The sequence below is a fragment of the Podarcis tiliguerta genome, assembly GCF_965153285.1.
Source record: "Podarcis tiliguerta genome assembly, chromosome: 17".
NCBI lineage: Eukaryota > Metazoa > Chordata > Lepidosauria > Squamata > Lacertidae > Podarcis > Podarcis tiliguerta.
In genome coordinates, this window is record NC_139550.1 from 11411418 (window position 1) to 11438827 (window position 27410).

Genomic DNA, 27410 nt, shown 5'->3' on the forward strand with positions numbered 1-27410 from the left:
GGAATCAGAATAATGAACAGTCCATATGTTTGCTGTAGGGAAAATCCTCTTCACTTAGTTTCTTGCTATCCATAAATATGTATCTTCCTGCTTCACTTTGGTGCTGTTTTTACCTCATTTCACCCCCTAGCTTATCTGAGTGGCTATATCAAGGGTAGCTAATGTGGGTCCCTGTGGATGTTATGAACTACGACTCCCATCATCCCTGATCATTGGCAAGGCTGGCTGGGACAGAGGGGAGTTGTCGTTCACAACATCTTGAGGCTACATGATGATGTGGCTGTTGTAAGGAAGAACGCAGATATGGACCAAAAGTGGTGCTGAAAAAACAGCTGATCCAGGGTGGGAAGAGACTCGCTTTGGAGTTTTGCTCCAAGGCAAGGTTCTGAGGAACATTCACTGCATGTCATGACTGTGACCCCCTTTGGGACCTCATAAAAATCAGCAAAGAGGATGGTGCATTTCATATGGGGGAGAAAAATGTTCACAAAACCCGCACCTTATTCTGACTCAGCACTCATCTTAATGTCTTTTGTTACTGTGTACACAATAATATTTGTAAGTCTGTTACCTCATCAGGACATTTATATGCCATAGGTAATAAACAGCTCTTGCTTTCAGAGCAGGTAGGCATGAATACTTGTTGAATCCCTGGTAAGCATGGAGTGAAGGGTCCATTTAGTGTTTTTCCTGGAGCAAAGGGAGCTAAACTGTCAGGGACTGGGCAAAGGAGGAATGGCAGAGACCCTTCCTGACCGTCCCAGGGAGGAGGAAGAGGAAGACAGTATAGATTTGCAACAGGGGTTTGTGGGAGATCACAGCTCAGAGGCAGATGAGGGGAGAAGTTGGGAAATCGTGGGAGAGCCAGAGCAGCAGCTGGCTGGCATGTTGTCATTAGAAAGCATCCCAGACCTTACATCTCCCAGAACCCGGCGAGCCTTAAAAGTAGGAGAGCAAAGAGCTCAAAGACAGAGGGCACGTAGCAGCACCTATAGAGGAAATGATGAGAATGATGGTGAATGAGGAAGTGGGAGAGATGGGGGGGGGTGGAGATTCACTTGGGACAACGCCATTATCCAAGAGGCTGAGTTCTATAACCTCTCTCTGTAAAGTCTGAAATAAAAAAGGATGGTAAGAAACTTTTCCTTGTCTTTATACTTTCCTGGACAACCAGCCAGGAGCCACTGACAGCATCCTGACATAAACCATGAAACACAGTTCTTCAAATAATGTCATCAGGTTATTGCAGATGATATCTCTCTTCAGAAACAATGCAAGAAAAATTCCACAACTGGTGGAATCTGAGCTACCTTTTAAGAAGATAGTAGGATCTAAAGGAGCACTAATTTCTAAGCACAGAGAGAAAGGTAAAGTATTTGGATCTAGATTCTCTTGAATTAATTCACGTTTTCAGTTCGCGCAGCTGAAATAAGTGGTGTCTGATTTGTTTGGACAGATGGGACATTGCTGTTTCTTTCTTTTAACCAGCCAAAGAGGTGGCATTGTCTATCAGCTTCCTTCTCCTTAGTCTCAATGTTGCACTTCTAGAACTTAGCAGAGAGGAGGAAGATGGGGACAAGACCAGAATTATTTGGCTCTGCCTAGCATTGGCTCCCACACTGCCTTTATTTTTGTTTGTTTGTTCCCTGCCTTCTGCCCTATCCATCACAATGGGTACAGCCACCATTGGCTGCAATATTCCACCACCATAATTTTTCTTATATGAATTCTTCCCACGGCAGTATCTGTAGCACAAGGCAGAAATGCTAATACACCACAGGACTTTAAAGCTTGCTCTCTCTACCCAAGCTGTCAAAACTTAACTTGAGTCTTTTGCACTTTGGCACCAGTGATGTTTTTTGTCCTGCTATACTGGAAGAAAAGCAAAATAAACAACAACACTGGCATCCACCAGTCTGTGCTAAACTCTTGGCAACAAACTGATCTGTGATGAAGTAGCTACAGATGACATCATTGTTAAGTGGATCAAATGGGATGAATTCTTTCCAGATCCTTCTTGGCATATGTTTTATGAGATGGAATTGAAGGTTGTAGAGTTGTAGAGTATATCTGAGACAGGGCTAGTAGGTTTGCTATCAAAATGCTTGGTACACAGTGTCCAGGCTGGTGTGTTTCTATCTTTAGATGGTATGAAATAATCACCTTCATCATTCCACCTGTATTCCACCTGGCTTTAGCAGATGAAGGGATCGGAAGCACATCCCACTTGATAGGCTCTGCTGAAAGACAGCAGAACTGTTTCCATTCAAGCAGGTCATTATAGGAACTGGGCAGCTTTAAGAGCTGGGGTCAAGCTTTGCTTTTCCCACCTTCCCTTTTGCACTGTATTTTTTATTTTAAGCCTGAACGCAGGGACTGTCTTGTTTGTACTGACCTTATTAAGCTGGGCTTTTTTCAGCTGAAGAGCCTGGTAAAAATGCTTTTAAAACACAACAATAACAACAACAACAACAACAACAACAACAACAACAACAACAACACTATAGATGTAATGCTTTACAGAGTAACATAAGTTAATTATAGGTCCCTGCCTCGAGATTGTAAGCCTGAGCACAGGGACTATCTTGTTTGTACTATCTTATTATGGGACGTTGGTGGCGCTGTGGTCTAAACCACTGAGCCTCTTGGGCTTGCCGATCAGAAGGTCAGCGGTTCAAATCGCTGTGACAGGGTGAGCTCCCATTGCTCTGTCCTGGCTTCCGCCAACCTAGCAGTTCGAAAGCATGCCAGTGCATGTAGACAAATAGGTACCAATGCGGGGAGGAAGGTAAACGGCATTTCTGTGCACTCTGGCTTCCGTCACCATGTTCCACTGTGCCAGAAGCAGTTTAGTCATGCTGGCCACATGACCTGGAAAGCTGTCTGTGGACAAACGCTGGCACCCTTGGCCTGAATGTGAGATGAGTACCACAACCCCATAGTATACAACCCCTTAGTATACAGCCAATATGTAGGCCCATATAAACTTCTGTAACAACTGTAGAGGGGACGCGGGTGGCGCTGTGGGTAAAACCTCAGCACCTAGGACTTGCCGATCGCATGGTCGGCGGTTCGAATCCCCGCGGCGGGGTGCACTTCCGTCGTTCGGTCCCAGCGCCTGCCAACCAAGCAGTTCGAAAGCACCCCCGGGTGCAAGTAGATAAATAGGGGCCGCTTACCAGCGGGAAGGTAAACGGCGTTCCGTGTGCTGTGCTGGCTCGCCAGATGCAGCTTGTCACGCTGGCCACGTGACCCAGAAGTGTCTGCGGACAGCACTGGCTCTCGGCCTATAGAGTGAGATGAGCGCACAACCCTAGAGTCTGGCAAGACTGGCCCGTACGGGCAGGGGTACCTTTACCTTTTTAACAACTGTAGAACCAATATGTTGGCCCGAAATATAGGTGTTCTGGACAACTGCGTATTGCAAATGTGGGAGGAGGCATACCCACCCTCTCTAAATCATTCCTCTGGGAGCTAAGTGCCAAGCAGCGAAATAGCACAGCAGCTGAGTAATGGGTACACAACTCAGCAGCAAGGATTACAGCACCTTGGATAGCTCCATATGGGAGCTTTAAGCTGCAGTTCGGCTGCACTACTTGGCTGGCTCATATGCTCCCTGCAATCAGGATCAACCTGTCATACTACACAGACACAAACCCTATATGCCCTTACTACCAGGGCCCATAGAGCCATCCAGCCTTCATCATGGGGTCCAAATTTGCAAGCCTTTATCAAATTAGTTTTCCCACTGCCTCTCTTTCCTGATAAGCATTTTCAGTCCTTTTTAAATATAACATAACTCGATGGATGGCACACACTACTGATAATGTCCTAGTTCTTATAAAGAGGTAAGGTGGTAATGGGAAGGTAAAGGGAGAAAACTTATTTGCAGAAGCTACTCTTTCTTGCTTTTACGAAGAGCTTCTTTTTCTTTCTGTCTGTATCTGCTCTGCATTCCATGCAATATTTTTTGGACACCTGGAGCAATGTGCCATATCTTTCCTCAGTTTTTACACATCTGGACAATCTGTCTGGTATCGCTTTGCCATTGCAAACCATCCTATGAATAAGTAGCATCATTTGAAGCTGTCAGAGAGGCTACTAGTGGGCGGCATATGAAATACGCTAGCAGATATTGACAAAACATTAAGATGGGGCTGGATCAATTTGGATGTGCATTGATTCATGCAAAAATATTTCTAAAGGTCCATATGACCTTTCCAAGCATCTCAGTATAAAGGAGATAACTGGCTTTAAATAGACTTTTATTGTTTTGTTTAAAGTAGTCTTGCAGTGGCATAAGGAAAGGTGAGACGGCTCAATAACATTCCCTAGTTGTTCACCTGGACAGTAACAGTTAGTTACACTGTATTTTCCATTGGAAGAAAACTGAAATGGTCTCACTGCAAATACAATCATACCTCTGGTTGCGAACGTGATCCATGCAGAAGGCACATTCGCAACCCACAGCCTGAAGCTCCATGTCTGCGCACGCGCGTGACATCATTTTGTGCTTCTGCGCATGCGTGAGCGCCGAAACCCAAAGGTAACCCATTCCAGTACTTCCAGGTTTGGCGTGGTCCACAACCCGAAAACACGCAACCCACATCGTTCATAACCCGAGGTATGACTGTATACTATTATAACCATATATCTGAAAAGGCAGCTTACATATTTTGTTGATGAAAAATCTGTATACATGAAGCTGAGATGAAATGAACTAAGTGATATTGTCTGTTGGTAAAGACAACACTTATCCTGTTTTGCACCACCTTCTTTTCTGGAGCACAAGAGGGGCAGGGAATGGCATGAACTGACAGTCTCCTGTGCAAACTCTGGCTAAATAAATTAGAGACCCAAAAGAGTGCAGTAGACAATGCTCTTGGTTGTAATTACTGGATTCATAGCCTGCCTTTTCTCCCAAAAGCTCAAGGTGGGGTGTGTGATTCTCTCTCCACCCCCAATTTACCGTATTTTTCGCCCCATAGGACACACTTTTTCCCCTCCAAAAATGAAGGGGAAATGTGTGTGCGTCCTATGGGGCGAATGCAGGCTTTTGCTGAAGCCTGGAGAGCGAGAGGCATCGGTGAGCACCGACCCCTCTCGCTCTCCAGGCTTCAGGAAGCTATCCGCAAGCCTTGCAAGCCCTGTGGGAGTTCCCACGGGCTCACAAGGCTTGCGGGCAGCAGCCTGCCACCCGAAGCATGGGGAGCCCTCCGGAGGACTCCCCGTGCTTCGGGCGAGTGTCCCCAAGCCTTGCGTGCCTGACGGGAGGTCCCACCGGGCGCGTGAGGCTTGGGGTGGCACCCTGCCGCCCGAAGCACGGGGAGCCCTCCAGAGGGCTCCCCTTGCTTCTGGCGGGTGTCTGCAAGGCTTGGGGCGGCAGCCACAGCTGGGGGGGAAATAAAATTTTTTTATTCATTTCCCCCCCCCCCCCAAAAAACGAGGTGCGTCCTATGGGCCGGTGCGCCCTATAGGACAAAAAATACGGTAATTCCCACAGTTATTAGCCAATTAGTAGCCCAAAGTATGTCACTGCTCCCCAAGCTTGGTTTACTCTTCAAAATAACACTTTATCAGGTGGATGTAGGACTTGCAAATCAGGTGTTGGCTCTCCACTCTCTGTGTTGCTGCCTGGGCTCCTGGGAAGAGGAGGAAAGGTAGGCAGTTCCAACTGGGATACTCACAGAGATTGCCTTCACCTGGCAGTCTATTCCATTTTTATGACACTTGCCTAACCGTAAATTTCTGCATTACACTTGAGCTTTCACATGACATAAAAGCTGCTTTCTTAAATATAGCAGAAGACAGTGCTAATTTAGCAGTCCTTTCTGTGTTCTTTGCTTCCAGAGGGCAAAAACAAGCACCAGTTTTCAAATAACATGGAAATGAGTATTAAAATTGTGCCATATTCTGCTATATTTCCAGAAGTGGCTTTTACTTCATGTGAAAGCTCAAACACAGCACAGAAATCAACAGTTAGGGAAACATCAGGAAAACAGAATAAAGTGTCATGTGAATGTAGCCATAGCAGCCATGAATCCTCCTGACCTGTGGAGGCTGGTGGTACTGGAAAGCTAGCCTGGTGCCACTGGCTTCCAGATCAGCTACCTTCTTTCTCTTGGGGTGGCATTATATATTTTTAATTTATAAAATAATTTCTAAACCACCAAATCTATCTATCTATCTATCTATCATCTATCTGTCTATCTATCTATCGATCTATCGATCTATCTATCTATCTATCTATCTATCATCTATCTATCTATCATCTCTATCTATCATCTATCTATCTATCATCTCTATCTATCATCTATCTATCTATCATCTCTATCTATCATCTATCTATCTATCATCTATCTATATCTATCTATCTATCATCTATCTATCTATCATCTAGCTACCTATCTATCATCTATCATCTACCTACCTACCTACCTACCTACCTACCTACCTACCTACCTATAATCATCATCTATCCAGAGCTTTTTTTCAGCCAGAACTCACTGGAACTCAATTCCTGCACCTCTCAGTTGGGCACCATTGCCATTCTAAGAGAACAAGGGAGTGTTCATTGTGAGTTCTGACACTTTGTCTAGAAAAATAGCACTGTACTCTGTCTCTGCCTGCCTGCCTACTTACCTACCTACCTACCATTCATCCAAGTTTCCAAGAACATGTTGCTTAGGGAGGCCACTAGGCTCTTCCTCCATGCCTCCAGACTGTTGATCTTCAGCTTGCCCTCTGTCTTACCAACTGCTGGCAGCCTGAACTTGTCAGGCTGCCTGTCCAAAGTATTTTATCACCCTGGGTCTCAGCACTGGAAAACTGAGGAGCAAACCCAGTTTCCCAGCATCTCTGATGGCAACAACACCCACACTCGCTGCTCTTTCCCCCGCTTCCCTGCAGCCTATTATTTAAGCATGTAGCAGCATGTTTGGTTCCCATTTGTCAGCTATATGTAAGAATTAGCCCTGAGTCGCAGTGTTTTGACTGATACTGCTATGATGTATTGCCATACCTATCAGTGTCAAATGGCTGCCTAGCTCACCTTCCCTTCAAGCCACAGTTTCCCCCCTTACTGCAATACACACAAGCCTAGTACAAGAGGAGCTGAATTTTAAAACCGAAAGCTCTGAGGCAGGCTGTGGTGCAGAGACCATACTGTGAGGTGGAAAAGGTTCTCCCCAAAACAAGCATACCAGAACAATGTGTTCCTCCAAGTAGCAAATAATTACTGCTCTATAACTCTCACAAAGTGCCCACCATTATGATGGCTGAAGTGTATATCTGACTTGTATACTGCAAGGACCCTGGGTGTGTGCAAAAGGCATTCTGCTCACAATTACAAGGTATACACACCCTGCAGAGTTCCCACCAGTGAATTCCAGGCCACTCAGCTTCATGTTTGCAGGGTAGATTTTGCTCTCTCACTGCAACTGAGTGTCCGAGAGAGCCAGTGTGGTGTAGAGGTTAAGAGCAGGAGACTTGTAATCTGGTGAACTGGGTTCGTGTCTCTGCTCCTCCACATGCAGCTGCTGGGTGACCTTGGGCTAGTCACACTTCTTTGAAATCTCTCAGCTCCACTCACCTCACAGAGTGTTTGTTGTGGGGGAGGAAGGGAAAGGAGAATGTTAGCTGCTTTGAGACTCTTCTTCTTCTTCTTCTTCTTCTTGAGTGCTCTGTTTCTGCAGGCAATCAAAAGCTGCACCTTGGTTTTTGAACTGTTTCAGGAGTCAAACAGATTCCTGGAATGGATTAAGTTTGACAACCAAGGTATGACAATACTGTGAACTGAAATAAACAGAAAAGCAAAGGTTTTGCTGGATATCTTGTCATAAAGATAGAAGGCTGCTTAGAATAACTTATGATCAAGTTTTGGAGCCTGTGGCCTTCTCCAGATGTTGTTGACTTCAGCTCCCATCAACTCCAGCCTGCGTGGCCAATGGATGATGGGAGTTATAGTCTTTAAATCAGGGGTTGGGAACCTGTGTCCCAATAGTCAGGGAGAATGGGAGTTGTAGTCTAACAAAATCTGGAGGGATACGGGTTTTCCAGCCCTGCTTTAGCCAAAAGATTTAAATCAATCATTGGATCTTGCTTACAAAATATTTCCCTTCAAAATACATCACTGGAAAGAGTCCTGGATGAAATTGCTTGTGCCAGGTCTTCAAGCAGCTTGACATGAGTTGATAAAGTCTTTCAGAGCTTTGGTTTATGGACAAAAACATCATCTGTGAGCTATATAAGAACACCTTCCATTTGAGGGAGGGGGAAAGGGGGGGAAGCAAAACAGAAGTGCAGTCATGTGCAGCAAAACACAGACGTTTCATTAAAGAAAAGGCAGGCACATTATTACAATTTAGCTGTAATTTGTCATAGAGCTTAGAGAGCTAAGTTAATATTCTTAGCACAGAGCACATTTCTTTGTCACAGTAGTGTGGAGGGATACTGATGTTCCTCTTTTCTTGTAAGAAGAAAAATGTTCCAGAGCTATTTTTCGAAATGTTATCATGGTTGTGTCCTAACCTTCCTCCAAGGGACTCATTTATCTGCCCAACAGTCCTAAAAGGTAGGTAAGTGTGAGAGATGTGGACTGGACCAGGACCACTGTTTCTAGACTGGGATTTGCACCTGAATCTTCCTCAGTACAGGTCTGCTACATCACAATTGCCATCCCAAAGGTTTTCCCGCAAATCAAGTGAGGACATTGTGCTTGCATCCTTCAGCACTACAGAGAGGGAAAGGGAATTTAAGGCAAATTGCAGGGTCAGTTCTAAATGGTGTGAGGTCAGGGCTTCAGGAGCGCCCCACCCCACCCTAATGGAGCTATCATCCTTACTTTGCATGGAAAGCAGTGTGTGAGGATTCTCAGTTTGCTCATCATCTTTTTTCCATATGAAGAGGGCCCACTGTGGATGCCTGGCTCAAGGGCCAATCAAAATTCTGGAGTCATCACTAGCCAATGAGAAAGTGGCCCCAGACTTGTCCCTGCTTTTGATGACAAGCTTATAAGAAGTAAGCCTTGAGATATAAGATCTATATATTATCAATAGGAAACAGTTTATAATTCAATTCATGAAAAAGAAATGACGCAGTCTTCAGCATAAACGGAGGTGAAAGTTACAGCAGTATTCTCCGTCCAGCTTCTGCTGCTGGCCTTGTAGAACGTCAACCAAATATATGAACAGATAAATCTGGGGAACATTGCAGCACTTTGTTTTCTCGTGGCAGGAGATGCAAAGCAAAGTAGCAAAAAGGGCAGGGTTGGGAGGGGGGCGGGAAGATCATTTTATTGGCTTATAATTCAGCAAGGTTTTTTATAGTTCAAATCTAAGTGATACCAGAGAAAGAACAGAAGCCTCTCTCTCTCTCTCTCATTCATGTGTGTGTGTGTGTTTGTGTGTGTCACTGAGTAAATAAAAGAATAATGATGTTAATAATACTAATTCTGCAGAGGCATGCCTAACCTTCTGAAGTTAAAATATAATATATATGTCAGCTTCCATTCTTAAAGTTTGCTAGAGGTAACACCAATAAGTGTTTTAATAACCAAATGGTAAATTGGCAGGGAGGCAGAACACTAGAACTGGTAAAGTATAAAAGCTCTATAATAAAATGCTGAATTCAGTACATACAAGGGCATTTAATTTTGAAATCTACAAAATCTAGATTTAATGACGCTGTGAATAGTGGGACACATGTTAATATCTTGCCACCAAATATCTGAATTCTGAATCCACCCAAGTTTGTAAAGATTGTATGAATTCGACTTTTTGAGATATAGGAAATTGTGTGATGTATGCATCTATATCTCTAGACAGACAGACAGACGCACACACACACACACACACACACACACACAAACAATATTCAACAGTCTTAAAATACAAAAATAGGTTTTCAACAACAACAAACTAAATAAAACTTCAGTAAAAACCAACAACACTGTTGTTGTCTTCATTGTTCATCTAAAAGTTGAGAGAGAGAGAGAGAGCACTAAATGAGGGCATTCCAGCTGTCCTCCTCAGCTACTGTCAGAGTCCAGTGTTGAGCAGGACATCATGTCAGAGGCTACAGTGTCACTGGTTGGGCACTGAACCAGGTTTCTGCCTCTGACCCTGATGGTGGTGACCAGGGGACTTCAGAACCTGAAGTGGGCAGAAACCTGCTTAACTGGATCCCCATAACACCAGGGTCCATAGAACCAGAACCAGACTCATGGGTCTAAGAAAGTAGGTACCTCCCAAATACCTCACTGGTCCAATGACACAGGAAGTAGGCCATAGTATGAAGAAGCAGGTCATGTTCAGGCTAAATGCATGGCCCTTTCTCTAGTTCTTCAACAAAGAGGATGGAGCATTAGAGTGTTAGAGCTTTGAAATACATCTGTTCAGTTTCAGTGAGTTGCTCATAAGAACTGTCCTTGGTGCTACTATGTGCCTTGTCTCACGGGCTCCTCCTGGGGAGCAGCACAACATAGCCACAAAAAGGCCCTGTCTCATATACCCACTAACCTTGCTCCAGACAGAGGAGGAACACAGAACAGAGTCACCCCCAAAAATCTCAGTGGGTGGGGAGAATAATGCAGGAGCCAGCAGGCCTTTCAATTTTGGAGCCAAACCAATAACAGCTCAATAGGTGATGACTATCACTTTGAATTGGGCTCAGAAACAAATTGGAAAGCAGTAGAGGTTGAATAATATTGGAATAATATATGCTATGAATAATGGGCCCTCAACAAGGCTCTGACAGCAGCATCCTACACCAACCTCAGTTCCTGAACGTTCTTCAAATAGAGTTTTTTGAATGGCAAGTTGTAATTCCTGAGATTTCCTTTTCAATTAAAAGATACTTGCCCTGTCTGTCTAAGCATTGGGCCCCTCTAGAGGAGGAATCCAGTACCAAATCTGGTCTTATTTTTACAGTGTAAAATGTATGCAGTGTAAAGGGATTGTGCCAAAATTAATCAGACCTTTTGGGAATTGCTTTGCCAGATTTTGGCTGTTTCCTTCATCATCACTATAAGTTGCAATGATGTCATCCTTAAGCATACAGCACAAGGACACAAATGGGTTGCAAATATTTCGCAGTACCCTGTCCTGAGTATGCACAACTATAACATCCCACCAACCTCTCTGCCTCCCTTAGCTATTCCAAGTCAACCACCTTGGTCTCAAGGAAACAAACTTGTTCCTGGAGAGCCAGGAGTTCATTGCACCTTGGACATACCCACTGCTTCTGTCCAACAGAGAGATAGTTGTACATGTGACAGACAGTGCAAAACAATGAAAAGCATTTACCCTACCCCCACTAGCATTCTACCTGCATAATTGTTTCTGTAGTTTAAGTTGCTTTATTGAGAGCTTGGTTTTGCTTTAGGTCAAGGGATAGTGGTGTGCCCCAGCTTTGTTGCCCTGCTGCTGAACTTGAACATCTGCTTAACTCTTCTTCACCCTTTGTCAGATGGAGCTAAGGCATTTCATCAGCCAGGACTCCCTATAGCTCATGGAGGAAGCTCCCCTTGCTAGGTTGCTCTAAATTGATTTGCCTGGCTAGTTCCTTGCTAGGTCAGGACGAGCGGGGGAATGAGCAATGGGTGCTGATTGAATGGGGAATAGTCAATGATTTTTGAGTCACCTGGCAGTTGACTCCAAGGGGGGATAGGACTTCTTTCCTTACTGAGAAGGGGTCCTGTTTAAAAACTTTTAATACTGCTTCTATTTTGTTTACTGGCAACAATATTCTAGCTCAAATAGAGTAGGCTGAGTAGACTAGCTGTGGCCATGTGGCATTCTTGGATCAGACAGATATCTTTTGTGACACACACACACTCCAGTAACACCCTGAACTTCATAATTATGAGCATTCTACGGGACCATGAAAATAATGTAATGTACTCATGCACAAATATTTTCAAAAAAGCTTTCCGTTTGCACATTGCTTGAGACCCAGAGCAATTTGCAGTCATCTCGGTGATCGCAGCACAACATCCTTGTCAGCAGTTTAACGAAAGGAAGACTTCATACGGTCAGCAACACAATGCCTGCAGTTCACAGCATTTCTTGTCTGTAATGTCTGCTAATTAATTTCTTCAGTTAATTGAAAAGATTGTCAACATAAAGCCAAGAGTTCGTGTGTGAGTTGAAGATTGGTGCCAAGATCTGCCTTAAATGAATTACAAAACTCTCCACACTATTAGAATAAAAGGAAGAGCAGAAATCACTGTCACATAGGGTTGTTTTTTTAAATAAGACTCTTTAAATGCTGCATTTTAAAGTGTACGCTTGAAAGGTACAATGCAAGCTTATACATATTTACTCAGATATAAGCTCCATTGAGTTCAAGGAGTTTGAAGTGTGCCACAAACCCTCATGTGCTTACAAGGTAGTTCTAGAACATCAAGGGAGGGGTCACCCCTCCTTGTAGTGAAATACAGTTCAATTACAATCTTAGAGGTCAGCCAACCTCCCACTCAGACACCACAATGACTGATGGGTTCTTATTGCCTATAACTAGCCAATTGGAATGTTTTATCATTAAGGTCCCATCTGGACTATATATTTAAGGCAGTATTATGCCAGTTTAAACAGTTATGGTGTCCATCAAATAATCCTGGGTGCTACAGTTGTTTGGAGACCATTATTTCCCCCAGAGAGCCACAGTTCCTAGAGTGGTTTAGCTGTCAACCCCTCTTTCCAGGGAACTCTTGAGAATTGCAGCTCTGTGGAGAGAATAGGGGTCTCAACACCATTAACAAGCTACAGTCTCCAGGATTCTTCAGGGGAATCTGTAACTGTTTAAAGTGGTATGATACCGCTTTAAATGTATAGTGCGGAAAGAGCCTGCTGGTAAGTTACGATCCTGATACGATCTCTCCTACAAAGATGTTCTTTTTGAGCAATACCAAATAAATGGTATGTGTCACTGTTAATTGCTTTACACTTCCAAAATACATTGCTTGATCCCCATAAATGTTGTCAAGTCATGAAGCTATTGATCTTTAATAAGGACTTTATTAACATTTCCTATCTTTAACATCTCCTAGGGTGTAAGTACCCACACTGCAGTTTTTAATAAAGACTGTAGCATCAGTTCTCATCAGCATCCATGCAGCCAGGGAAACTCAAGCCAGAGAAGAGAATGCATGGATGCTGCAACACCAATGAGAATTTGTATTTGGGCTCAGACTAATTATGAAGGGAGTATACTTTTTGGTAATTTTTGGGCTCAGCTTCCAATTAGCCTGGAAGCTCCTTCCTGGTAAAATTTTGTGCTTCAGACCCTCAAGTCCTGATCATTGACTGAATCACCAGTTGAATCTACACTTTAAAGAGAAAGGTGGGAATCTGCGCTTCTTAAAAGTATGAGCATACGTAACTCATGCTGTTATAGAATAGCACACTTTAGTTTTTAAGAGGTTTCCCCTTCACAGCAACCAGCCTAGGAGTGCAACCCCATAATGTTTTGTCCTTGGCAACAGATTCAGACCCTGGACCAGTTTGTACTAAGTTTGCCAAAAAAAATATTGGGGGGGGGGGGGGAGTTTAAAAGGAAGACTTGCATTAATTCAAGTCAATGATTTGGAAACATACAGGCCACAGTTTTTGCTTGCTTGTTCTTTGCTGGCCGCCAGATATATTGTTAAATTATGGCTGCCATGGTGGCTTGAAAGGCTTCTTAACTGAAGCTTATGCTGCCGCAGTTACTGTGTGCTGCATCCTGCAAGTTGAAAGGAAAATGGAAAGCGTTGCTAGGTAGCTGCTTGGCATGCTTAGGTTTGTCCTTGGAATGGGTCTAGCCACTTGAAATTCAATCTGGAAGTAACTCTGAATGAAGAGCTGAGCAGCCCAAATGTTTTATGGATGCTCAACAAGCTGAATCCAGACTGGATCTCTGTTGGGTCCCTGGCAAGAGGTGCTAGGCTTAAAGGCTGAAAACTCTGTAGCATATCAAAGACAACTGGTGGTTCCAGGATCAAAACAAAAAATTCACTGGCCTCCTAGACAGTTAGATATTATATGAATACCCCTAACAATTCTCCAGCAAGTTAAAGTTTTGACAGGTTTTTCACTGGCTACTGCTCTTTTGCCTTGAATTGAATTTTTTAATTGCAGGCATTCACAGGTGATGATGCTTATATCCTTGCTGTGTGGAAGGCACTGTCTTCTAGTCAAAAGAGAAAGCCAGGCCACTTCTTTAGTTGGTAACCATAGTCAGCGGCGGAGCAAGCTGTTTGGGTGCCTGGGGTTGCACGTGTGCCCTGCACCCGGGGGTGGGGCCAGCCACCCATGGGGCGGGGCCAACCAGGGTAGGACACTCCGTGGGGCCACCCAGGAGTCTGCCTGCCTCCTCCCACTCAGCCGCCCTACAGCTGAGGGGGATGCAGCGGGAGGACCGTTTGGGGAAGCACAGAGCCTGTGGGCATTCAAGCCACTGTGTTACTCCTAGAAGAGGTGTGGCTCGGGTGCACTGCAGGCCCCGCGGTGAAGAAGAAGAAGGAGGAGGAGGAGGAGAGTTTGCATTTGATATCCTGCTTTATCACTACCCAAAGGAGTCTCAAAGCAGCTAACAATCGCCTTTCCCTTCCTCCCCCACAACAAACACTCTGTGAGGTGAGTGAGGCTGAGAGACTTCAGAGAAGTGTGACTAGCCCAAGGTCACCCAGCAGCTGCATGTGGGGGAGCGAACCCAGTTCACCAGATTACGAGTCCTCCACTCTTAACCACTATACCACTCTGGCCACACTGGTGAGTGCCACTCGGCATTTTCTCACCCCCCTCAGTGGTGACACCTGGGGCGGACTGCCCCCACCTCACCCCCTTCCTCCGCTCCTGATCATAGTAAAATAGGGACTATGTCCAAAGCAGAGCTCCATTGGTGCTGAGCCACTTCAGTTTCCTCTCCTCCTGCTGCATGCTGGAATCAAATCTGCTAAGAGTCCCTCAACCCCTTTGAGCTGATTTTGAGATATAGAGGAGCTGCCAGGAAGAGTTCCATTCTGCTAGTGCAAATTTCTTATGCTAGTGGAACAGGAGCATTGGAGACTGGCCTAGGGATGTTTGTATCCCCTTCTTACACCCCTGCCTCAAAAACATACTTACTTGACAGTAATTTGCATTGAAATCAACTATCTGCACAATCCTATGCACACCTACTCAGAAGTAAGTCCCACTGTGTCTCTAAGCAACTTTAGCATTTGAGGGGTGCAGACAGACATCCTATATCAGAGGACAGGGAAAGGAATAATCTCAGCTAGAAGGTGATGTAGGAGGTTGTGCTTTTGGTGCAACATTTTTATTCTACTTCACATTATATCCTGGAAATGTAGGGCTGGCCCAACAGAGAGCAATTTAGGTAAAGCTTAAACTGTGACAGGAAAGACTGACATTTGCTTATAATTTCCGTGGACAGTTCATATTTTGAAAACTCTCTCCATAATAAGGAGAAAGCAGAGCATGGGTGGTGTTTGCTCACATGTTCAATGAGCAAACTGAATTGTGTGTCCAAAGTAAACATTCTTTGATCAGAGCTGCTTTCATTTGCAGGAACACATTTTTAAGGGCAAAGGGACAGAGTTCTTCTTCAAAAGCAGCAGAAATTTGCTAAAATGTGAGTGTAGGATAGAATTAGGGGGGAAAGGGGATGGGGTGCTGAAATTTTATTTATACTGGTGTTATCTTGTCTGTTAACCACACTCTGGAAAGCTGTACAGTGGTACCTCGGGTTAAGACCTTAATTTGTTCTGGAGGTCTGTTCTTAACCTGAAGCTGTTCTTAACCTGAGGTACCACTTTAGTTAAGGGGGCTCCCGCTGCCGCCGCACTGCTGCCATGTGATTTCTGTTCTCTTCCTGAAGCAAAGTTCTTAACCTGAGGTACTATTTCTGGGTTAGTGGAGTCTGTAACCTGAAGTGTATGTAACCTGAAGCGTCTGTAACCCGAGGTACCACTGTAATTGCTTTATGATAGCCTTTTCCATCTTGGTGTCCGCCAGATGTTTCAGGTTACAATACTGGTTGGGGATGCTGAGAATTATATCCAAAACTTCTGAAGGGCACCAGATTGCAGAAGGCATATTATGGGATAACAAGGAATTTGTGGCTAGATCTCAAGCTCTGTAGTTAATCACTAAAATAAAATGTCGGCAGGGTCCCAAGGATGATATTTTTCACCCTGAGATGTTGTACTCTGCCACAGTGAGTGGCTGACTGAACTGTTCATAAGCTGGCAGGCTAAAAAGTGTCAGCTCTAAGTGTGAGAGTCTTCCAGATCTCAGTCCCAGAACTTGTTCTCAATGTCTTGCATAACATACAAAATCATCCTAAGGGAGAGCTCATCTGAGCATGCTCAGAGGCCATTTCTCACGAGCCCTATGCATAGAAAGGCTTTCAGGTGTGATGATGTACTTAATAGGTAGAGATGGGTGAATGTGTCAGTTTTGGCTTCCCTCGGTTTCTCATTTGCCCGTTCTTCAGTTCTCTACATTTTGGCATCAATTTGTGATATATTAAAAATGTCCTCATAAAAATTGGTCAGCATTTTAAAGTGAACTTCTACTAATAGACACCCATGTGTGCAATTTTGCCTAAGACAAACAGGTTTGCAAAGCAATTTCCCTAATATATTGCTTCTGTGTGTGTCATTTTTTATGAATACGGTATATGCATTCATATGCTCACTTTACCGTAGCAGATGGATTTTTCGTACACGTTACTTGGCTTGAGAACTGCATTGCAAAATTCACGTAAGGGCAAATGTCAAAGGATGCTTGTATTTCAGTTTGCATATTACTTGGGAAAGTGTGAATTAGGTAGGTTCACCTTTCAAAGCCAACTGCATCAAATTTCTCCTCTATCCCTACTTAGAGGGAAATCTTGAGCTCTCAACAGCAAGTTATTTATTCAATTTACAAATTAAACGATTTAATCTATTTAATTTACAAATAATTTGACTGCATTAATTGCTGCTCACAAGTTCCTCTTAGCAATAAATAAGGAGCAGATTTGGGTTTTTTTTTTTAAGCCTGGGTTGTTCCCTTAGGAAGCAACCACTAATTTTGTTTCCTTGTACAGTGAGGCATTCTCTCTCCTTGCTACATACAGACAACAAAGACCTCCTCCAAGCTCAACTGAAGGCTCTGATTGCTTTGGAAGATTGAGGCGAAGGCCAGGCAACAGTGGGTTATGCTGTTGTGACTCCCCCCCCCCCACTTGCCATGAGTGGACAAGCCCTGAGAACTTCCATCCAATAACAAGATCAGGAGGCTTTTCCTGGATACAGTGCATTGTAGCAACCTGAAAAGGTGTGTTTGTGTATTGCAGAGAGAACAAACACACGAGGTGAGTGCATTGCTGCCCTATTTGTCCCTGCTTCCCTGCTCAGTTGATCTTGAGAGGTTTTCTAAATTATGCTTGATCTTTCCTTTCAAGGTGTAATATTATATGCGAGGCAGAGCTGTCAGTGTGGGGAGTACTTGCTTCAGAACTGAAATCTCTCTATCTCCCTCTTTGTCGGAGTTCTTTCAAACGGATTCATCAAACTTGTATGTGGGAAGAAGGGGGCAAGGGAGTCCTTTGTTTTGTTTCAGGAAATGTGCCTGGGAGCACCAAGACTGACATGTTCCTCAGCCATTTCTCTGTCTCTCACTTCAGGCAATAGCAACCCCAGGCATATCTGTAACTTCAACTGCTTAGACCAGTTTAAAGGAGCAGAACCCCTCCCCCCCCTCTCTCTCTCTCTCGGCTTTCTTCCCTCCCTCCCCTTGCAAATCTGCTTTCCTGGAATAATTTAAAAACAACAACTCTTCAGCCATTTCCCCAACAGCATTGCCAGAGGTGGGAAGAAAGAACATGCCTCCACACTGCCCCATTTAGTTTCGGCAGGTGTTGCTTCTACATAAGGAGGGGAACTAGGCAGTGGAACTATTTCAATGGGTCCAGGACAGCAAGAAAGTGTGGGGCACTAAATTGGGGGTGGCAAATTTGTAACATCTAGCCCCCCTGCTCCAGTGGCTAGCAACCACTGCCATCACTACCAGTGTTTGAAGAGAGGCACATGGGTGTATGTGTGGATGCAAGGCCATCTAAGATGGCCTTGTTTTTGGACATTAACAGCAGCTTGATATCAGGGTATACAGTACCACTTCCAGGGTATGACCTGATGCAAGTAGTGGGGGTATCTATAAAGTATTGACTCAGAGCATTTCTCTTTCGGGTTACCCCTTCAGGGAGCCACAGGGCAAGACCACTCCCTAGAATTTTTGTTTCTTTTTGCCACAAACTCAGTAAAACTGTGTCGCGAGTTAATTCAGATTGTGAATTAACATGACCTCAAAGTTAGAAGCACTTTTGCTATAGTTTGTTACTAGTTTGGCTGGAAAAACACAGGTCCCTACCTACACCCAAGCATTGAGGCATCATTGAGTATGGGAGGTATGTTTCTCATCCCATTCTATTCACATGTTTTTGTTTCAAAACAACAACATGTAAACGTGCTGGCTTGGAGACAGTGATTGGATTTTTTCAAATGAGTATGCACACCTCAGGCAAAGATGCTTCTCTCAATTTCCATATCTATCTTCTGTAACTCCAGGCTCAAAATCTGTTCCTGGCACATTTATTTATCTATGGGGGTGGGATGAGGGAGGGTGGCGCTTTCCAAATGAGTGTGGTAGGAGATAACTTCTGAAATGTTAAATATCCTTAAAGAGTTTCTTAAAAAAAACCAACTCTCATGGATAACGATTGCCTTTGCATGGAGCTTCTTCCAATTTACCTATTTAGTAAATGATGCTTTCTTCCTAGCATTAGAAAATAAGTAAGTAAGTAAGACTTGAAATAGAACCCTACTGGATCAGAACAAAGGACCAATTTGAGCAGCATCCTTACCCTATTCTCATAGTGGCCGATCACAGGCCTATGGGGAAGTCCACCAGAACAATTCCGAGGAACTGGTATATAGAGTCCTATCTGTTCCTGTACTGGAGATGGAATACAGCAGGGGTTCCCAAATGTGAGTTTCCAGCTGGTTTTGGACTACAATTCCCATCATCCCTAACTAGCAGGACCGGTGGTCAAGGATGATAGGAAGTGTAGTCCAAAAACAGCTGGAGACCTGAGTTTGGGAAACCCTGTATACAGTCATCATGGCTACTAGCAAACTGTAGCTTCAGATGCCCTATGTTTAATGCACATAATACAAATAGGTCATGAAAAGATATATATCCAGTCCCCTAGTATGCAAGGCCCAAAAAGTCAATGGAATTTTTTTCCTGGCAAGCAGTAGAGTCCTACAGCCAAATTATTCTGTGAACCACCCTGAGACCCCCGGGTATAGGGCGGTATATAAATTCAATAAATAAATAAAATAAGTATAAATATACAAAATCTTATCTATTTTCTCGGAAGGAAATTCCACTGATTTCACTGCAGCTTACTTCCAAGCACATCTGTTTAGGATTCCAAACTTAGTTTCCCCCAAAGCTGGGAAGACTTGAAACAGGACTATGAAGGAGCCCGTTCAAAATTAACAGTTAACAACGCAGGAAAAGGGACGCAGGTGGCACTGTGGATTAAACCACAGAGCCTAGGACTTGCTGATCAGAAGGTCAGCGGTTCGAATCCCCTGTGACGGGGTGAGCTCCCTTGCTCGGCCCCTGCTCCTGCCCACCTAGCAGTTCGAAAGCACGTCAAAGTGCAAGTAGATAAATAGGTACCACTCTGGCAGGAAGGTAAACAGCGTTTCCGTGCACTGCTCTGGTTCGCCAGAAGCAGCTTAGTCATGCTGGCCACATGACCCGGAAGCTGTACACCAGCTCCCTTGACCAATAAAGCGAGATGAGCGCCGCAACCCCAGAGTCGGTCACAACTGGACCTAATGGTCAGGGGTCCCTTTACCTTTACCTTTAACGCAGGAAAGAGAGGAGGGTGTTTGTATAGAACCTAGCCTAATGCACTTACTGTAGGTAAAATATACATTTCTCACTCTGCCCACACCCACCACAGGCCTTTTGTCCCTGAAGGCTTGCCCAGAAGGAAATGTAGCTATCACACTGAAAAAGTGTCCCTACTCTGCACTAGAATAAAGTGAGGATTTCAAGTTCTCTGGTGTAGCAGAATCGAGTTCTCCTTACAGTACTTTACTGCACTGCTTCAGGTTGCAGGATTTGTTTGGACTATGGGAATCTATGCCAGCCACTTCCAAAAGAACGACGGTCAGATTCTTACGGCAATTACAGATCCATCTCAAGCCAACTGGATTGCTATCCATGCCGAGACCTGCAAAAGTAAGAGCATCCCTTTAAAAAAAAAGCACCAGCCACTGCTGTGACTCACACCTTAATCTTCTCTCTTGGCCTCTGAAGGATAAAGTGCTATTTCTGTCCACACCAATAATTGCTGAACACATTCCTGTAATCCTTTTTACAGTACAGTATTTGCATGCTTAAAAAAATGTATCCCTTCATAGTGACTTCATACAGTGCCTTTTACCCATTACGTAGCCAAAGTAAGTTTAATTAATGGCATATTTATGGTGATATTATTAGCGGCATAGTTTCTCCATGTAATAGACTGTGCTGGTTTGAGCCATTTGCTCTCCCCTTTAAAATCTGTTAGTTCTGTGAAAGGAACGGATAGAGGACCAAGTAGAAAATCCTCAGCACTTTGTTAAACTTAAGTTCCTAGGATTCCTTGAGGAAATAATGGTGGTCAAAGGGGGAATGAACCCAGCATAGGTTTGTAATGGAAATGGGACCTTGTCTTTGGCTGGATGGTTACTCAAGGCAACTGTCCATTTCATCAGACCTTACACACCAATTAGACTATGTATAAGGCACCTTCCTATGTTTTGCACTTTTCACAAGGGAACAATTTGAAACAGTTGCCCAGCCCAGTCTTTGCTGCCATGGCATGAGGGCAGAGGGCCTTCTCGGTAGTGGCGCCCACTCTGTGGAATGCCCTCCCATCAGATGTCAAAGAAACAAACAATTATCTGATGTTTAGAAGACATCTGAAGGCAGCCTTGTTTAGGGAAGGTTTTAATGACTGATGTTTTAATGTATTTTTAATCTTTTGTTGGAAGCCACCCAGAGTGGTTGGGGAAACCCAGCCAGATGGGCGGGGTATGTATGTATATATGTATGTATGTATGTTTGTATAAATAAATAGTATCTAGACCTATCTATTCCCCACCCCCCAGATAATATGTCTTCATTCCAGTGCCACTGGTTTGTGGTAGAAACTGATGCTGGCATGGAGATACATGGAAGAATGACATGCCGCCCAGATTCCATGTGTGATATCATTATAGTAAGGCTAGCACATGCTGTGTTAAGTCTGTTGTGAACACAAACTAACTAGATCAAAATCCAAAAAAGCAAAAGCAAAATCTTAATGATTTACTAAGAAAAAACTACGATTTCAAACTTTTGTTCACATGACTGCTGCTGCCACATTAATTACAAACCCAATTTTACTATAAAAGAGCAGATTTCGTAATGCCCCATGGAGAGAAGCAATTTATTTTTTACATCCAATAATAGGGTGTGCGCACACCCTACACGTAAAGTAGAGCACTTTGCCTTGGGACAGGGTGCAGTTTCCATCGCCTGAAGCCTACAAAGTGATTTTGAACATGGTTCCAAAAAGAGCTGATGTTGCAGGACGTTTGTCATTGGAATGAAGCAATTGTTATGCAAGATTGTGTGGTCAAGATTATGGAATGAGGCAGTGCATGCGGTTTGTGGTGGACATCCATTTAAGGCATCCATCCCACTTTGCATTGTACACGCTTTTCCTGTTAGCCATGTGGATTGGAGAATGTGCAAGTCCACAGAGCCTTCAAACAGTGATGGTGCTGAAAAACCGCAATGCACAATGCTTTAATATTGCATTAGATCAGTTGATTGTGCCAGGGTTGAACCTTGTCTTTACCATCTGTCCACAGTGCTAGGGGCAGATGAAGGAATAATAGATGAAAGCAACCCTGCACAGGTTCGAGATGGGTTTCCTTTCTCATGGAGTAAGCACAGAGAGCCCCCCACCCCACTCCACCCCATGCCTGTTGCCAAACATACTGGGGATTTGCATACAGGCTTCCAGCTGAGAGTGCTGTCTCCAGATCCAGCATCTCTTGTTCTGGAAATTAAGCACTTATTAGAACCCACTCCTTCCAACTCGTCAACCTATCCATTTCCTCTGCATCCAATAAGCAACAATGGACAAGTATGTACTAAATCATTTCAACAGCTCTCTTGTGATGTGCTAAGTTACTGCACACATGGGAAGACCGGGGGGGGGGGGTCTGGAAAGTGTAATAAAGTGTGAGAAACATTGCACATCCACACGGAGAATTTATACACCTAGGTACTGTATTTGCTGATTCCTCCCTTGCTGGGCAGCTTAAAGTATCTGAGACGTTTTCTGATTACAAAAGGTGCAACTTTTGATGGGAAGATGGGACGGCGAGGGAAGTGGCAATGTGGCAACATAGTCATTATGAAATAACATTTCCATATGGTTGTGCCATCACACACTTGGTTTATTACATCTGATGCCATTTATCTTTGTTTTATTCATTTATACCATACTTTTCTGGGACGCGGGTGGCGCTGTAGGTAAAAGCCTCAGCGCCTAGGGCTTGCCGATCGAAAGGTCGGCGGTTCAAATCCCCGCGGCGGGGTGCGTTCCCGTTGTTCGGTCCCAGCGCCTGCCAACCTAGCAGTTTGAAAGCACTCCTGGGTGCAAGTAGATAAATAGGGACCGCTTACTAGCGGGAAGGTAAACGGCGTTCCGTGTGCAGCTCTGGCTCGCCAGAGCAGCGATGTCACGCTGGCCATGTGACCCGGAAGTGTCTGCGGACAGCGCTGGCCCCCGGCCTCTTGAGTGAGATGGGCGCACAACCCTAGAGTCTGTCAAGACTGGCCCGTACGGGCAGGGGTACCTTTACATTTACCATACTTTTCAAGAGCAAATCTTTCCAACTGCAGATCTTTATTGATGATTTATTAATCAATCTGAATTTATGACAATAGTAATGCATGCAATTGATACTGTTGCTTGATGTCTAGAAAAGCTCCACACTACCTTCGGAAGTGAAAAAATTAGCAGTTTTACTGATGCTGAAATGCAACTAAAAATGTGTGAATTGACTTGAAAGCCAAAAACAAAACCACAAAAGATGTCCCTTCTTTAGGACAAAGTGTAAACCAACCTGCTGCCTCCCAGATGTTGTTTAAATATAACTCCCACCATCTCTGACCATTGGCCAAGTCGGCTGGTGCTGATGAGATTAGTAGCCCCAAACATATTGAGGTCTGGTGTAGACACACTTCTAATTCAATTTACTTGACTTTTTGTTGCAAAAAACAAAGCAATCGTTCTTCAATCTGGAGAGAGGGGGTTGTTTAGCTTTGCTGAGATTCCTGTCTCTCCAGAAAGCCCTGCAAGCCGTCTTCTACCCAGGGTGAATATCACATCAGCATTTCTTGATGCACATCTCCAGACAGAATTTAGTAATAAAATGAGCAATAAGACTCCTGTAGCTGAGAAAGGGAAGACAACATCTGTCTTTCAAGCACATTCTTGTTGCACCAGAATTCTCTCAAGCAAAGAACAGGTGAAGCTTCATTGACTCAGAACCTCCTTTGAAAACTTGTGCTGGAGTGGGGGGGGGGGGGGAATCACTTTCTGTTTTTGCAGCTGAGTTGGAATCTGCCTTGACAAAAATGCCAGCACCCACCCAGCACTCGTGGGAAAACGTGGCATGATCTCTTAGCGTAATCAAGTGGGAAACTCATATTGGCCTGAGGGCCACATTCTCACATGAGCAAACTTTCAGGGGCCATATGCTAGGGATAAGTGGCAAAAGTGAGTGGACCTCTCCAACTAAGCTAGGAAGATGCACTGTCACAGTTAAGCACTTAAGGGAGGAGTTGAACAGAACCTGTGATGGGTGTGACTTGGGAAAATTTCATGGCCTAAGGAGAGCCTCAAAGGTCAGAAAGACCCAGAGACTCCTCTCCCTGCTTTTAGTGCAAATATGGTAAGCTTAGGTTTTTGAGATTTGAGGACATCCCCCTCCCATACAGGGACACGGGTGGCGATGTGGCCTAGGGCTTGCCGATCAGAAGGTCTGCGGTTCGAATCCCTGCAACGGAGTGAGCTCCCGTTGCTCGGTCCCTGCTCCTGCCAACCTAGCAGTTCGAAAGCACGTCAAAGTGCAAGTAGATAAATAGGTACCACTCCAGCGGGAGTGGCTTTTCCATCTGCTGCTCTGGTTTGCCAGAAGCGGCTTAGTCATGCTGGCCACGTGACCCAGAAGCTGTCTGCAGATAAACACTGGCTCCCTCGGCCAGTAAAGTGAGATGAGCGCTGCAACTCCAGAGTCGTCCGTGACTGGACTTAATGGTTAGGGGTCCCTTTACCTTCACCTCCCATAGGTAAAGTAAAGGTAAAGGTACCCCTGCCCGTATGGGTCAGTCTTGACAGACTCTAGGGTTGTGTGCCCATCTCACTTAAGAGGCCGGGGGCCAGCGCTGTCCGGAGACACCTTCGGGTCACGTGGCCAGCGTGACAAAGCTGCATCTGGCGAGCCAGCGCAGCACACGGAAACGCCGTTTACCTTCCCGCCAGTAAGCGGTCCCTATTTATCTACTTGCACTTTGACGTGCTTTCGAACTGCTAGGTTGGCAGGCGCTGAGACCAAGCAAGGGGAGCGCACCCCGCCGCGGGGATTCGAACCGCCGACCTTTCGATCAGCAAGCCCTAGGCGCTGAGGCTTTTACCCGCAGGGCCACCCGCGTCCCATACATAGTAGTAAATCTGGTTATTTTACATTCAATAGGGTGCTGCAGCCAATCACAGATACCTGAGCTACCAGCATACCTGTATAACACATATTTGGCATATCCACACAATGTTACCCCTAACATGTAATTAAAAATAAATAAATTTCTGGGACGTACTCTTAAAAACGGTCAATATTTTGTTTGCCTTCTTTTTCTGAACAGTGCCAGTGCCAGAGGTTCAAAGATGCTGGAGTAGGTTCCTTATGTTTCAGCCAGACCAGAAGGGGAACGTGCCTCGAATGCGCCTCCTGCAAACCAACAGTCCTTTTGCCCAGAAGGTACAACCAGCAGCTGCTGGGTGAACTTTTCTGCTCTTTCTCTTAGATAGGGCCTGCCCAGCAATAAGCAAGGGGAGAAAGGAAAGTCGCCCAGACAATCATTAGGAATCTCACACACTTGATAGTGCCCAGAAAACTTACGTCACGGCTATACATGCATACTTTCAGAACAACATTGGCTTCAGTTGGCTGCTCAGGTTTTTGGCTCCAGGCTTAACTGAGTAGCAACTGCAAATCTTTTTTCTTGCATTCGCTTTTCAGTTGTGGGTGTCCCTCTTCTAGAATGCTCTCCCAGGGGAGACATGCTTGGCAGCCTCCATGCCCTTTCAGTACCAGGCAAAAACCATCTTATTTTCCCTAGCATTTCCCTTGCGTGGTGAATTCCCACCTCCCCCCATCAGAAATAAATCACACAACACAGTATTTTAGGTTAATGGGCAAAAATAGGCCACAACTTTATTGATTACAGGTAATGAGCGGTATTGGCTTAGGCATTGGTCCTATCGTCTAACTGGCTTCAGCCTGATTGCTTGAAGACCGGGAAGGGTTAACACCAGCAGGGGGAGTCCTGCGATGCACATCAACTAGGACTTCCCCCGGGGTCACCGCTCGGGGGCGTGCCTTGGGCCCTCACCTCCATAGGCTTCGGACAGGGCCACGCCCCTCGGAATCCTTTACCGGACTACCCTTCGAACTGGGGGAGGTGATGGCGCTTCCTCCCCCCCCCCTCTCATCTACATAACAATACCCCTACCAATGCCTAGAAGTGGCTTTGTAATGATTTGTTCAACTGATGGCAGGTTATTGTTTTTATCCTACTGTTTCACTTGTTGTTGTTGTGCATTGATTTGTCTTGAATGGTTTATATATATGTTTATTATTTTGTCAGCCTTCCTGGGAAAGTTTTGTATTTAAGGGCAGGGTATAATGGTAGAAAATGAAACGGAAAAGCTGTTTTTAATAAAGGGGGGGTGGAAGAAGAAAACATTGGGTGATATTCAGTTAGGTTTTACTCAGAGTAGACTTATTGAAATGAATGGATCTAACTTAGTATTTTGCTTGATTATAGTATTATTATCTTGGAATGGCAATGCGAAGGGATCAAAATGTAAGCTAAGAGTTCATTTCTTCTTAGAGTGTTAAAGCCGCTAGTTGGTGCAATCGCAAGAGTCACTCATGGTGGTTGAGCTAATTGACAGCTAATTAAGAGCTCCTGGGGGGAGCCAAAGAAGCTTCCTTCAGCCTGAGTTTCTTGAGTATAAAAGAATGTCCAGGATGTCTAGTTGCAGTAATACATTCATTTATTTTTAGCAGAGCAGATTAGGCTTCTGTCTGACTGCTAACCAGACGACTCTGTACGTTCTTATTTATAGCAATCTTACTGCTAGAGTTTTGTTCAGCCTACCCGCTTATAAAGTTTGCCAACTTCTTCACTTTCTGGATTCAGCTTATTTTATCCAAGCCACTTCTACAAACAATTACCCCTAGGGGTTCACAGTTTTACCTGCTCTTTTGTACTCGAATACTGCCCTTCCTTGGAAGGTTCTAGCAGAAATAGCCATTAGGTAAGGGTTATAGCTCAGTGGCGCAGTAGGTCCCTGGTTACATCTGAGCATTTTCCTGGGAACCCTGGAGAGCTGCTGAGCTAGATGAGCCATGTCTCGTTCCGTACAAGGCAAGCTTCCGATCTGTAAAATGTTGCAGTCTATGTTTTCCTGCCTCTGGCACCAGCAGCACTGGCTTCAGCAGATACTGAAGCAAAGCCAGGACATGGACATTGTAATGATGTTAGAAGAACGAATAAGCTCAAATAAACAGTTAGCGGGGTTGGGGGAGCTCATCATGGATTTGTTTTTGTTTTTTTGCCCCCCTGCTCTTTGCAACTTATGTGGGACTCCCAGTGGTCTCCTATCCAGGCACTGATTAGGTCCACAGCTGCTCAGCTTCAATGACGCCATAGCCCTGAAACATGCTTTACAATGTTCTCTGACCATTCACTCGGCTCCACTAAAGGTCTATTGGCTGCAGAGAAGCTGCAGTCTAGAAAAAACAACCTAGTTTAAAGCAGTGTGTTTTAAACCCAAGGGGCATCACCGTGCTGGCTTCGCTCCCCAGTAGACAATAGCCTTAAGAAAGAAGAGGCACTGGGTCACTTTAGCCAGAACAGGGAACATATTTTTATTAAGAGAGTTAAAAACCAAGCATGAATGTTTGCAGCCAGATGAAATAATAATCAGAGGCAGAGATTGCCAGTTGACCTACTCTGGATAGTTCTACTGCTATT

The 27410-nt window shown here is 44.6% G+C and overlaps 1 protein-coding gene across 4 annotated transcripts in view; it reads left to right on the forward strand.

Annotated features, from left to right (window-relative positions):
- Window positions 1-17223: 17223 nt before the first annotated feature.
- Window positions 17224-27410, forward strand: part of LOC310667713 (uncharacterized protein) — a 28678-nt gene continuing 18491 nt past the window's right edge. For 2 of the 4 annotated variants that reach the window (XM_083420574.1, XM_083420575.1), the window contains exons 1-3: window positions 17224-17340; window positions 20156-20285; window positions 25011-25126. In XM_083420574.1, coding sequence (XP_083276700.1) covers window positions 20177-20285; window positions 25011-25126 — 225 coding nt within the window. In that variant the 5' untranslated portion in view covers window positions 17224-17340; window positions 20156-20176. The remainder of the gene's footprint in view (window positions 17341-20155; window positions 20286-25010; window positions 25127-27410) is intronic. The other 2 variants (XM_083420576.1, XM_083420577.1) reach the window with 2 other exon arrangements.